Source organism: Aquila chrysaetos, chromosome 17, assembly GCF_900496995.4.
Source record: "Aquila chrysaetos chrysaetos chromosome 17, bAquChr1.4, whole genome shotgun sequence".
NCBI lineage: Eukaryota > Metazoa > Chordata > Aves > Accipitriformes > Accipitridae > Aquila > Aquila chrysaetos.
The window spans coordinates 20081867-20094177 of record NC_044020.1 but is presented as its reverse complement, the minus strand read 5'-3'; the positions used below and the strand labels follow the sequence as shown (position 1 = coordinate 20094177).

Here is a 12311-nt window from a genome sequence, read left to right as displayed (position 1 = left end):
GGATCCCAACCACCTCACAGATCTGCTGAAATGTTCTGGACTTTGTGTTTCTCCCTTGAGCTTTGTGCAATCTTCCCATACCTCCTAGGACTTGGAGGGAGAGGACATCTTTCACTTGGACATCTGGCACTAGTGTCCTAACAGACAAGCTTCGGGGCATTTTGTGAAATAGTCTGCAGCTCCCAGAATCTGCTCCAGACAGAAACCCAAGAACACCAGGCAGTGCAGCCCATTAATGAAATGACTCTGTCAGATATTATTTCGTGGTGTCTCTCTGTGTTTCTGTGGGACCATTATTTGCAATAGGGGCATTCATCTCCTGCACACATTTTCTACATCCTTCCTGAATCTTACCCAATCGGATTTTCCCCTTAGCTTAGCTAAGGCTTTTTGGAAATGTATAGAAAATCAGCATGGTTCAAAACATTTGCCAGTTTTAAAATAATAATCTCAGAACTTCCTGCTCCAGACATCACCTAACAAGGTGCTCTACAGGTTGTTTCCATGCACTGTAACTTTTATGCAGTATTTCACCTTTAATTCCAAACTTTCTCACCATGACCAGAATGCTTTTCCCTTGGTACTCCGGAGATACACTTCATTGTGTTCCAAAGGTATACCTCATTCCAGGACAGTTGAGTTTCCCAGCTCATTTTCTAGTTGTATCCTACTGGGATCCTTTCTGTGATGCACCTTCTGGCTTGGACTGTTTCAGGAGCCCACGCTCCCTCCCTGGCATTGCCCTTCCTCGTTTCTCCTGGGTGAACTAGAAGCGTTTGCACATCTACAAGTTGTAAGAGAGGAAACAAGCATCTCCTTCTCTGCATTTATCCCCTTGAGGAATCATTTCACATCCATGACGTTGTTTGCATTGAGCCCCAAAGCTGCTGCCTGGACTAGGCATCACCGCTATGCCATTTATGCCCAGACATGTAGTTAACTGTGCAGTTGCAAAATTGCCATTTTCCTTAATACTTGGGCAAATTGCATTTGGGATTCCTAGGTCCACAGGGTGAGGTATTGCAGGGGTGAACGGCCTACCCTTACTATAGTGTTCCTCCTGTGCAAATACCCACAAAAGTTATCAGTAAATTTAACCACTGGCAAGAATTGCACTAGTTGAAACTGCTAAATCTCATTCTGTTGGCCACTGAAATGCTCTCCCTCTGTCACCTTGTCTGTGCAAGGTTTTGCAATGTTAGCAAATCTACAAACAAACCTTCTGTAATAGGAGCAGAGTCCTACTGACCTGCACCTCCGCGAGTGGCTGGGGAGCGGGCCAGCTCCACGCAGTCTCAGTTTTGTTTTTTTCAGTGGAAATTCCCCATCACCAGTTGTGTGGCGGACATAAGTTACCTGCTTTTGGAACAACTCCCTTTCCTTTGGGACCAGTTACAGACTGTCAGCCTTGAACTTATCACAAGCCATGTGTAACTGCACCTACCACTTCTTGTTCAAAGGTCTTAGCGTGCACCCATAAATAGCCTAAGCACAACAGACCTCCTGAAAGGCTGAGGCCATCCAAGGCCTCCTGTGGGTATGGTGTGCCATACCTTCCCCACCAGTCTCTCCAGTGTAGCTGGTGCATTTCATAAGCCCCTGAGCATCACTGCGCTGCCAGATCAGGCTTCGCCGAGAAAGCGATTTTCCCCGTCTTTCAGCTCTGCTTCTGTCTGTCAACATACAGCTTTCAGATCTGTCAATGACCAGACTGAACCCAGTGGCATCATCCAAGGTATCTTCATTCACAGACACAGCTTCTTTACAGTGACTTCAGAGGGGGGACTTAGGGGGAAGGTTGTTTTACTTGTTCCTGGTTGCTGCTCCTGAACACATCCAGCAGACAGACGGGGATCATTTCTGTTTCACATCCACAAGATCTGACTGACCTGTTAGGAGGCAGGACAGCTCTTCATTGCAGACCAGCTACCTGCAAATAGTTTGCTTCACTTGAAACACACCTTTAAAGGGAATTTCCAAACTGACGGGGTAAGGCACAGTTCCTGGTGTTTATCGCACAGTTACAGCCACGGGGCGCTGAGGACAACATCACACCTGACTTTTTGCTCCAGTGCCCCTGTTTCACCAATCTGACTTTCCCAGGTTTGGAAGCGTCTACACTCTCCTGTCACTACTATCCATTTCAAGCTGATTAGCTTGGCCACCATTAGACCAAGTGCCACTCCAGCTTGGCTGGTCTGGCAGACTTTGGGCCATCTCTGTTACTATCAGCCATTTCACATGGCCTAGGAGTGCCTCCGTGACCAGTGTCCCCCTTGTAAGGTTTTTGTAACAGTCCTGCACAAAAAATGTGGTCCTGACTCTGCCCCCCAAGCTGGATCTACGCCCATTTCCCCATTTTGCAACACTGTGAAGGCTTCATTGCACATTGTGTCTTGTGTTGGCCCACCGCCTTCCCACAGTCAGGTTATTTTATTTCTGCTTCTCAACTCAGCTGCATTTTTGCATGGCCTCTGTCTCTCTCGTTTTACATACATTTGGTACCTGTGACACTCTCTGAAATAGAAAGTTCTCTCTTCTTCTCTCTGCGTTAGCCACAGAGCTGCGCTGACAGGACTCCCGGTGACTGACCAACTTGTCACCACTGTCTGCTTCCTGGCCCAAGGCTCTGCTGCAGCCCATGATTTAAGCACCTTGGCAAATTCCTCTGCCTCTCACGGCATCTTTGGCTTCCCATTAAACACAGAGATATCGTTTCTGGCTTGGGAAGTCTCTGCACCGTGGGCCACCGGGACCTGGGAGACTGGCCTGGGGAGCTTTCATTACGTGCAGGCTCTATTTGTCTGCTCCTGCCAAGGCATCTCCTGCTGGACTCTGGGACAGCTGGACCTTTCTTCTGACCCAGCTCAGGTTTTTATGTGCTCTTGTTTCATTTTTTCCCCTGGTCTCAATCAGGTCATCCCATAACTGAAAAATCTATTAATAGGTCAATGTCCAATTTACCCTGGAAGTCTTCAATAATACCTTGTTATTCAACCAAAATGATCCAGTTCCTTCAGCTGAATTCTCTTTGTCCCCCGCTTTGTAGCACATGGCTGACCAGCCAGCTCTCTCTAATTTGATGGTTGATTCTAGTCATACAGCCAGCCTAGATAATACAGTCTTTTTTCCTGAAGGCAAGTACCTGCTGCCGTAAGAGCTGAACCCACTAAGTTGGCTCCTAGGCACCCTACTTCAGAGCCATTCCCTTAAGCTGTGGTTATGAACTGAGTTGAATAAACCTCCCAGAAGTATTCTCCTCAAAGACCGTGGCTTTTGCACTGATTCAGCTGGGATAGACAGTCTGATTCCTTCCTCCTGCAGACTGAAAATGGTGGCGAGTGTTTGGTAGTAGGCGGTGTTCTGGCTAGCCCTTGTCTACAGCAGGAGGCTGTTTTTTCCTGTGGTGACCTGCAAACCTTTGATTTCCTTTTCTGAGTGATTTTTTCAGTTTCTTAACTCTTTGCTGTGGTTCGTCTTGGCTTGTAAATTGGCCAAAGCTTTTCTTGCGCCTCTTATTTTCTGGAAAACATTCTTTTCCATGGTTGTCATGCTGCTGATCACCTCTTTGATCCATCTTGCCATTTTAAACTGGGAATCTTCCAGGAGAATTTCGCACTCTCTCTGGACACTGAAGCCTTTTATCCTTGTCTGCAGGTGACCTCTTATAAACCTCTCTTAGAAGCTTCCAGATGTTGCTTGAACTCCTTTTGCAAAGTCTCCAGCTGTCTCGGCTCATGTTTTGCATCTTTTGGTCATTTTCGATTTCCGTTCCCACTTGGTTCCAGCGGAATCCCAGAATTAGGACTTCTCCTCCTAGAAGCCGAGTCTCACTCCGGACATTGTTTCCATAATTTGAAGATTTGCAGGTTGTTCCAAAGAGGACGAAGCTGGCAAAGATGCTCCAGAAATGCTCACCCCCTGCTCCCCACCCCATATATTAGTTACAGAAACCATGCAAAGCCCTGCTTTCCTGCCCACGGGAGGGATCAGCTGGAGGAAAGTGTCTTTTTTCTTTCAGAGTTCAAGGTCCCTTTGAGTCAGCACTCCCCCAAAAGGTCTCCATGTGCTTTATCTCAGGGTTAAGCTCCTTCTTTTATTTGGGCTGTGCCTCCAGTTTTCTTGATGACTTTCTCAAAGACCGGTCCAGTCAGGAGGAGAGGAATTTCATGCTGAAGGTGCTTGTTTCTCTTCACTGACTAGCAAGAGAGCCTGCAGCTCCACCTTAGACGTCCAACATGGACGCCTAACTTGAGGCGACCAATGCCACCCTGCATGGCTAACTACTGCTGGCACGTGCCAACACCCAGCAAGTGTCACCTGCAGCGTGCAATCCCCCTGCCCGAGGGAGCAGGTCGATATAGTCCATCCTACGTAAGAGTTTGCTTTTCTCACCAGCAGCAGATTCTCCCAACAACCTCTGTGGCAGTCCACGAGCCTCTCCTTCTGACACCCCCAAATATAACCTATAGGTATGTGGCATACATTTATGTTGTTTATTTTTAGCCCCCATTTTAGTTGCACTGACAGTGTGAAAATGTCATCAGGTTAACAGGGAAAGAGCTGTGTAAGCCTGCAGTGCCACTTGCTTGCCTGCCAAGCAGGAGCCTCTAACACCTCATCAGAGCCTTCGCTGCTCCTAAAGCCTCATTCGCACTTTACATGTGGGCAGTGTGGTTTCAGCGGCACCCCCCTCACCCACCCCCCCCCCGCACATAAAAATCACGAGTTGCCCTCCTGATAAGATTACCTGTAGAGCACGTTCGTTAGAAAAGAATGATGTGAGGCTCTTGCCTCTCTTTTGGCTGGCGGGAGAGTGCTTTCTGGTTTGGGGGGTAATTCCCTCCCAGCTGCGGTGGGAGCCCCAAACTGGCCCTGTCCTCAGTGCGGGACTGGGGGGGGTCACGCACCGCCCGGAGCCGGAGCCCGCGGCAGGGGGGGAGCACAGCCGAACCAAATGGAAGGCAAGCGGTCAGGGCTGGCGGCGGGGGGGGGGGGGGATATAAACACATCTCTATGGATCGCCTCAGCTGACACTTCCCGCCTGCGCTTCCCGCCGGGAATAACCGGAGAGAAAGCCGCCAGCCCGGCCCTGCGTCGGGGGCTCCTCTCCCCCCGCACCGCACGTGGGGACGGGGCCGCTGCACACCCCGCGTCCCCCCCCGTGTGTGTGTGTCCCCCCCCCTGCCCTGCACACGCCGCACGTTGCAGGGCCGCACACGCCGCACACCCGCAGGGACACGGACACACACGGACACGCACACGCTGGGGGGGGGGGGGGGGGTGCCCTGTGCCGCCGGGTGCCGGCGCCTGCTGGCGGGGGGGGCGGCGGGGCAGGGCCGCCCGGTGCTGCCGGCGGCAGTGATGTGGCAGCAGGTCGGGTCACGTTGCCGGCCCTGTGCTCGTACCAGTGTGAGACGGGATTAGGGAGGCGGCTGTCGGTGCCGCCGCCGGCGGGGAGCGGGGGCTGCGCGGGCGCGCCCGGCGCGCAGGGACGGGGGCGGGGGACGGGGGCGCGGGGGGGGGGGGGGGGTCCCGCTCCGCCCCGCCCCGTCCCGGGGCTGCCGCGGCCGGTCGGGCTGCACCGGGGCAAATCCTCTCCCGATGTCACCCCCTGCGCCCCGCGGGGACGCGGGCTGCCCGTCAGGGGGGCAGCGTCACAGCACAGATATTGTATTCTATGTATACCTATTTATATATATATTAAGAGACGGTTTTGCCGCGGTCCGGCGTTGCGGGCAGATCCGGCTCCCGTCCAAAGGTCGGGCGGGAGAGCCGCCGGGAGCCGGGCGGTGTCACCGGGGGGCGAGAGCTGCGGCACGGCGGCACCGAGCCGGGGAGCGCCCCGGGCTGCCGCTGCCGCACCGCAAGAACACGCGTGTGCGCCCGTTCGTGCCCACGCATCCGTACGTGTATATAAAACGGACACCAAACGTGACCCCCTACCCCCCCAGGGAGAGGGGGTCGATATCCCCCAGTGGGCACGTTCTCCACGGGCGGGTCTCCTCCCCAAATACGAATAAAAGAGTACAGACAGAATTATAAAAATAATGAAAATTCAGCGATAACGACCACAATTACGGCAATCATAGTGACGATGACAATGATAACAGCAATAGCAATAACACGGGGGAAAGCCGGTGTCTCGCAGGGCGGCCCCCGGGCCGGCAGCGGGGACCCCCCCCCCCCCCCCTCCTCCTCCTCCTCCTCCTCCTCCTCCCCGGTCCCGCCCGCCCCGCCCCCAGCCCCGCCCCCCGCCCGCCCGGCGCGCGCCGCACGTGAGCCGGGTGCGGGGCTGGCTGGCGGCGCGCGTGCCCCGCGGGCAGGCACGGCACGGCGCGGCGCGGCGCGGCGGGTGCAAACTCGCGGCGCGGCGTGTGCTGCGGGCGGGCGGGCGCGCGGGGAGCGGGAGCGAGGCGGGCAGGGGGAGCGGCAGCGGCGGAGGCGGGGGGGGGGAACGACGACGAAGCGCCGCACACTTTCGCCACTGCACGGGAGAGGGGGACGGGGGCTGCATGTGCGCAGCGTCGCTCGCGGATCTCCAAAGAGTGATCTCAGCATCCCGCAGGCTCGGTCAAAAGCAGCGACGAAACGTCAGCCGCTGCCAGACATGGATGAAGGAATCTCCCGCTTGCCGGAGAGGCAGCTACTGGAGCATAGGGATTTTATAGGGTAAGGCGCCGGGGCAGTACCTCCGCCTCGTCTCCCTCCGGCGTTTCGCCTTCTGGAGAAAGTGCTGCGAAGCGCTGGAAGCAGAGCCGGCTCCGCGGCGGTGCGCGGGGCTCGCCTCCCGCGGCCGGCGGACCCGGGCGATCCCTCGCCCGGCCCTTCGGGCAGAGCGCTCGGCTCCCCGCGCGGAGCTGGGGGTCTGTTTGCCCACTCGCGGAGGCGCTAGGCTAGCCCTCGCTCTTGCCGGTGCTGGATCTCTGTGTTTTTCTCCAGGCTGGACTACCCTTCCCTGTATATGTGCAAGCCCAAAAGAGGCGTGAAGAGGGACGAGAGCAAGGTAAGAGTAAGTTTCTGGGGCTGTTCTCGCTTAAGCGCTTCATCGGGGTTCGCCGAATTTTACGGCGCAGCTTCACTCCCGAGAGCATCCCCGGGGGGCTGCGCTTCTAACTCCCCCCCCCCGGGTTGCAAGCGGGTTTACGAGCGAGCTGGCACGGCGGGGAGAGCGGTGCCTCGGCGATAATTTGCGCGGCATGTGGTCGGCATGACATTTGTTTTGGTTGCGATCGTCGTTCCGGGGGACTCTGTCTAACGCTTGGCTTTTCCGGATTTTGCTAATTAGGAAACGTACAAACTGCCACATAGACTGATAGAAAAGAAGAGGCGAGACAGGATTAACGAATGCATTGCCCAGCTGAAGGATTTACTGCCCGAGCATCTGAAATTGACGGTAAGGCGCAGAGGAGCGTAGTAGATGTACGTGCAGATGCAGGCGCCGGCAGCCTGCCCGCTGCGCAGCCCCCGGGGCGGCGGGGGCTCGGGCTGCCCGCCCGCCCGCCGGGCGGCCGGCTGCGGCGGCGGCCCTGGCCGTAACGCCCCTCGGGGACCGGTTTCCCCGAAGTTACCGGCGGCGGCCTTCGGCGGTGGCCAAAGCGCGCCGGGAGGTAGCCCCAGCCGCCCCTTTGCCTTGCCTTTGCAGACGCTGGGCCACCTGGAGAAAGCGGTGGTGCTGGAACTGACTTTGAAGCACTTGAAAGCGCTAACGGCCTTAACGGAGCAGCAGCACCAGAAGATCATCGCTTTGCAGAACGGTAAGCGGGCCCCGGGGGGGGGGGGGGGGGGGCGCCGCCGCGGGGGCGGGCGGGGGCAGGCGCGGAGCCGGGCGCCCCGCGCCGGAGCCGCGGGCAAACGCTGTCCCCTCTCGGTCCCCCCCCGCAGGGGAGCGGTCCATGAAGTCTCCCGTGCAGGCCGACCTGGACGCCTTCCACTCGGGCTTTCAGACGTGCGCCAAGGAAGTGCTGCAGTACCTCTCCCGCTTCGAGAGCTGGACCCCCCGCGAGCAGCGATGCGCCCAGCTCCTCGGCCACCTGCACTCCATCTCCACGCAGTTCCTCCCCGGCCCCCAGCTGCTCTCCCCGCCGCCGGGCCCCCTCAGCAAGGGATCCTCCTCCTCTTCCTCCCCGCCCGCCCCCCCCCTGCGCGCCGGGCCACAAGCCGGAGGGCCAGGCTAACTGCGTGCCCGTCATCCAGCGGACTCACGCCGCCGAGCTCAGCGCCGAGACCGACACGGACACGGACAGCGGCTACGGCGGGGAGGGCGAGGCGCGCCCCGAGCGCGGCGCCGCGGCGGCGGCCGGGGGGGCCGCTGCCGGCCCTGGCCATCAAGCAGGAGCCCTCGGGGGACGAGGCGCCCCCCGCGCCCAAGCGGCTGAAGCTGGACGGCGGCGGCAGCAGCCCCCTGCCCGGCCCGCCGGGGCTGCCGGCGCGGGGCGCCGAGGCGGCGGCGGCGGCGGCGGCGGCGGCGGCGCTGGTGAGACCCGACGCCGCCCTGCTGGGCTCGCTGATGGCCCTGGGGGCGGGCGGCGGCGGGGCCCCCTTCGGACAGCCGGCGGCGGCGGCCCCTTTCTGCCTGCCCTTCTACTTCATCTCCCCCTCCGCCGCCGCCGCCTACATGCAGCCCTTCCTGGATAAGGGCAGCCTGGAGAAGTATCTCTACCCCGCCGCCCCCATCCCGCTCCTCTACCCGGGCATCCCGGCCCAGGCGGCCGCCGCCGCGGCCGCCGCCGCCGCCTCCTCTTTCCCCTGCCTCTCCTCCGTGCTCGGCCCCGCCGAGAAGGCGGCCGCCGCCGCCGCCGCCGGGCTGCCCCCGGCGCCCCACCTCCCGCACCCCTTCGCCGCCGCCGCCGCCGCCGGGCTGGCCGCCGCCGAGCCCTGCGAGGAGGCCGAGACCGCGGCCGCCGAGGAACCCGGCGCCGAGGGCCCGTGAGCCGCCGCCGGCCGGGAGCCCCCCCCCCCCCCCTTTCCGTGGGCTCCCCGCCGCCGCCGCCCTCCCCTCGGACCGGCCGTCCCGCCGCGGGGCGGGGAGGGGCCGTCGCGGCCGGCACCTGCGCCCCCGGTTTCCTACGGAGGAGGGCAGGGCGGCGTCTGCAAGGGGTCGTCGGGGCCGGGGCGGGCCGAGCCGGGAGTTGGCGGCCGCGGGGGGCCGGGGCCCGGGGGAGCGGCCGCCCCCGCGGGGAGCCCCGCGCCCCGTTGCCGGGGCGGCTGGTCCCGGCGCTGCCCCCGCGGCGGACCGTCAAGGATAAAATTTGCTACTCAGTATTTTTTTAATGTTTGGCTTTATAAATGCGTAAATACGTTAAGGAAAACAAAAAAAAAGAAAAAAAAAAAAACAGAAGGAAGAAAAAATAGTAAGGATACTTTTTTTTTTTTTTCCCTGTCTCTATAGGGTAACTTCAATGTTGCACCTTATTTGGAATGGGTTTATACCGTGTCCCTAAGTCCCAGCTGGGAAATTGCACTTGTTGTCCGGGAGACCTGGGTGGGTTCAGGGTGAGGGCGGGGGGGGCGAGGCGAGGCGAGGGAAGAAGGGCAGACCCCAGCACCTGTGCTAGCACTTTACTGAGAACCGGAGCGTGGAGAGATGCACCCTGAGCCCAAACCTGCAGTGCCTTGAGCACCCGGGGATGCCGCTGGCTCCAGCGAGTTTTGGGTGTGCAAGGGAAGGAGGGTCAGACCCATTATGTAACCTTGCGTTTATTTTATGTATTTTTTTTCGGCTAAGGTATACAGGTGTGGCAAGTGCATTTGTTCTCACCCTGTCTTTATTTAATTCAGTATGTTCCAGAGAGATTTTTCCCCCAACCTTGCTGTATAAAATGAATGTTTCTGCACTGAACTACAAAAAGAACCTTCTCCCTTCCCCCCAAGAAAACACAGAGCAACTCGTCAGCCTGAACTCATTTTATCCTAAATTCCAAACGACACAAACTGGAGGCCGTAGGTAAAACACCTCACTGCGCAATCAGAAACGATTAGACCGGTTGGGGTAAGTTTCCCATACGGGCTCTCCCCTCATCCCATGCTCAAATATCGCGATTTCCCTTTCTGGAGACAAAACCAGACGCCAGATAATCACACAGATAAAGCTTTTCTAATAAGGCTTAAACCAAGACCTTGCCTAGATATTTTTAGTTTGTTGCCAAGGTAGCACTGTGAGAAATCTCACTTGAATGTTATGTAAGAGGTGAGACACAACAGCCTGGCGAGGAGCGAGTACGTGTCCGGGGTCTGTCAGTCCGTTCGGTGCATCTGCTGCTGCTGTTGCTACTGTTTGCCTCAAACGCTGTGTTTAAACAACGTTAAAAAAATCTTACTAGCCTACAGAGTGGCTGTATGTAAATAGTTGTTAATACATCCAATTAATGATGTCTGACATGCTATTTTTGTAGGGAGAAAATATGTGTTAATGATATTTTGAGTTAAATATCTTTTGGGAGGATTTGCTGAAAAAGTTGCACTTTTGTTACAATGCTTATGCTTGATACAAGCTTACGCTGTCTTAAATTATTAAAAAAAATAAATCCTGTCTGCAAGAAACCAGCTGTTTTAGAACAGTTTAGTATGTGATATATTAGAAATCAATCTTTATATTCGGTATTTTCCAGCACTCCATGAATTCTATTATCTAAATATTTCCACACTATTTTGTGATTAAAAAAATTCTTACTAAGGAATAAAAACTTTAATACACAAAATGGGGTTGTCTACTAATTACAAATCTTACGATAATACATAATAATGGGTGCATTGAGCTTCAAAATGTATGATTGTGTGACTGACGATAATCATTTAATGCCTTTTCACATTTTTAATCTGGGTTTGAATTTGCTTGGTTTCCTTTAACTCACTTTAGCAAACTCTGTTTTAAGATACGCATGTTTCGCAAAGCAAAGTGTAAAGCATGCATGTGGAACATACATGTTTCTTCCTGACATCTACTTTTTTCCTCTTCTTTTTGCAAAATATTAATCCTTAAAATTAACACTTTACAGCCCTGGTGCTGTGTGGGAGCTATCTTTGTTCACAATGAACAAACTTTATGATTTGCCTGACGATTTAATGACGTATCATAATCTCTGGAGGAATGATGTATGTCCCAGCTTGGAAATCCTCTAAGAAAAATGAACATTGGGGGGGGGGGGGCAGGGCGGAGAGCAGCAGGAGGAATAGAGTGGTGGAAACAGGCAAGTAATTCACAGCATGGAAATGCAGCACCCTAAAGACTTCCACAGATTTAATATTTGAGCCGCAGATCACCTTTTCTTTCAAAAATTCTTCCTGTTCCAGAGAAATAAAATTAAGAAAACCCTCAAACAGTAGCCAATGTTTATGTAAGAGAGAAATACAAAGGAAGCGTTTCGTGCTCCCTCTACTGGTTCTTCAATACCAATGACTCTGGAACTCGGAGCTACACTGACAATGAATGAAGTTGGAACGCAAACGTAATAGAAAACTGTAAGACTCGTGTTGATTCCAGCAGTCCTTTAAAATATAGGAGGAATTATAAACTAGGTGAAAAACAAGCGCTCCTTTTAAACTGTTCAAATGGGATTGTTAAGAAATAGGTATACGTCTTTTCACGTGGAAGCTATAGTAAAATTAATTCCTGTTAGAAAGAGACACAGGAAGGCTATCTGTACAAATACCAATGGACACATAGAAGTGCTTTTTCCATAAAGTGATGATAATGGACCAAAGGCCGCTACACTGCATCAGTATACCCATTGAAGTCAATTACTTGTGGGCTGAAATTGAAGCTTATCAAAGGTGATAGAAAAAAATGCGTCTGACTTCAGTTGTCTTTGGATCCTCTGCTGCGCCTTGCATTACACAGGAATGAAAGTGAACTAGTTTCAACCCTTCAGCTCGGTAACTTGCCAACCACTTTACTTCAACCTGCACGCTTAAACCAGCTTAACGCTTGTTACGTGGCCGGAGTTACACTGGGACGAACGTGCTCATATACTCCAACTCCTCATACTAGGGAGGGAATCGGGCTTACTGAGCATGAAGCCCTTCCTACCATTTTACTATATGCGCAGAAAGGGTGGAGCCATGAGCACTTTTCAAAAAAATCATACCCCTCATGAACAACGTGGGTAGTTTGAAACCTGACAGTGGGCCAGGCTTTATGTCTTTTTCAAATTTCCAGCCTTTGGGAATATGAATCAGTTTAGATTTCATTGGGCTATAAACCTAGATCCTTATAGGGTTTTATCAATTTCAGTATTTACCACGTACAATAACAGGAAGGCTTATTTTTATTAGTCCTTGAATCAAACGTGCCAAATGACTTCACGCCAAGT

General features: G+C 54.8%; 1 protein-coding gene across 1 annotated transcript; it reads left to right on the top strand.

Annotated features, from left to right (window-relative positions):
• The first annotated feature begins 6082 nt into the window (after positions 1-6082).
• On the top strand, positions 6083-10695 carry BHLHE41 (basic helix-loop-helix family member e41). The gene is given in 7 exon segments (XM_030041376.2): positions 6083-6672; positions 6943-7006; positions 7289-7396; positions 7646-7757; positions 7885-8135; positions 8137-8303; positions 8305-10695. Coding segments are annotated over 7 exon segments (1905 nt in total). The 5' UTR covers positions 6083-6097; the 3' UTR covers positions 8933-10695.
• Positions 10696-12311: the final 1616 nt, after the last annotated feature.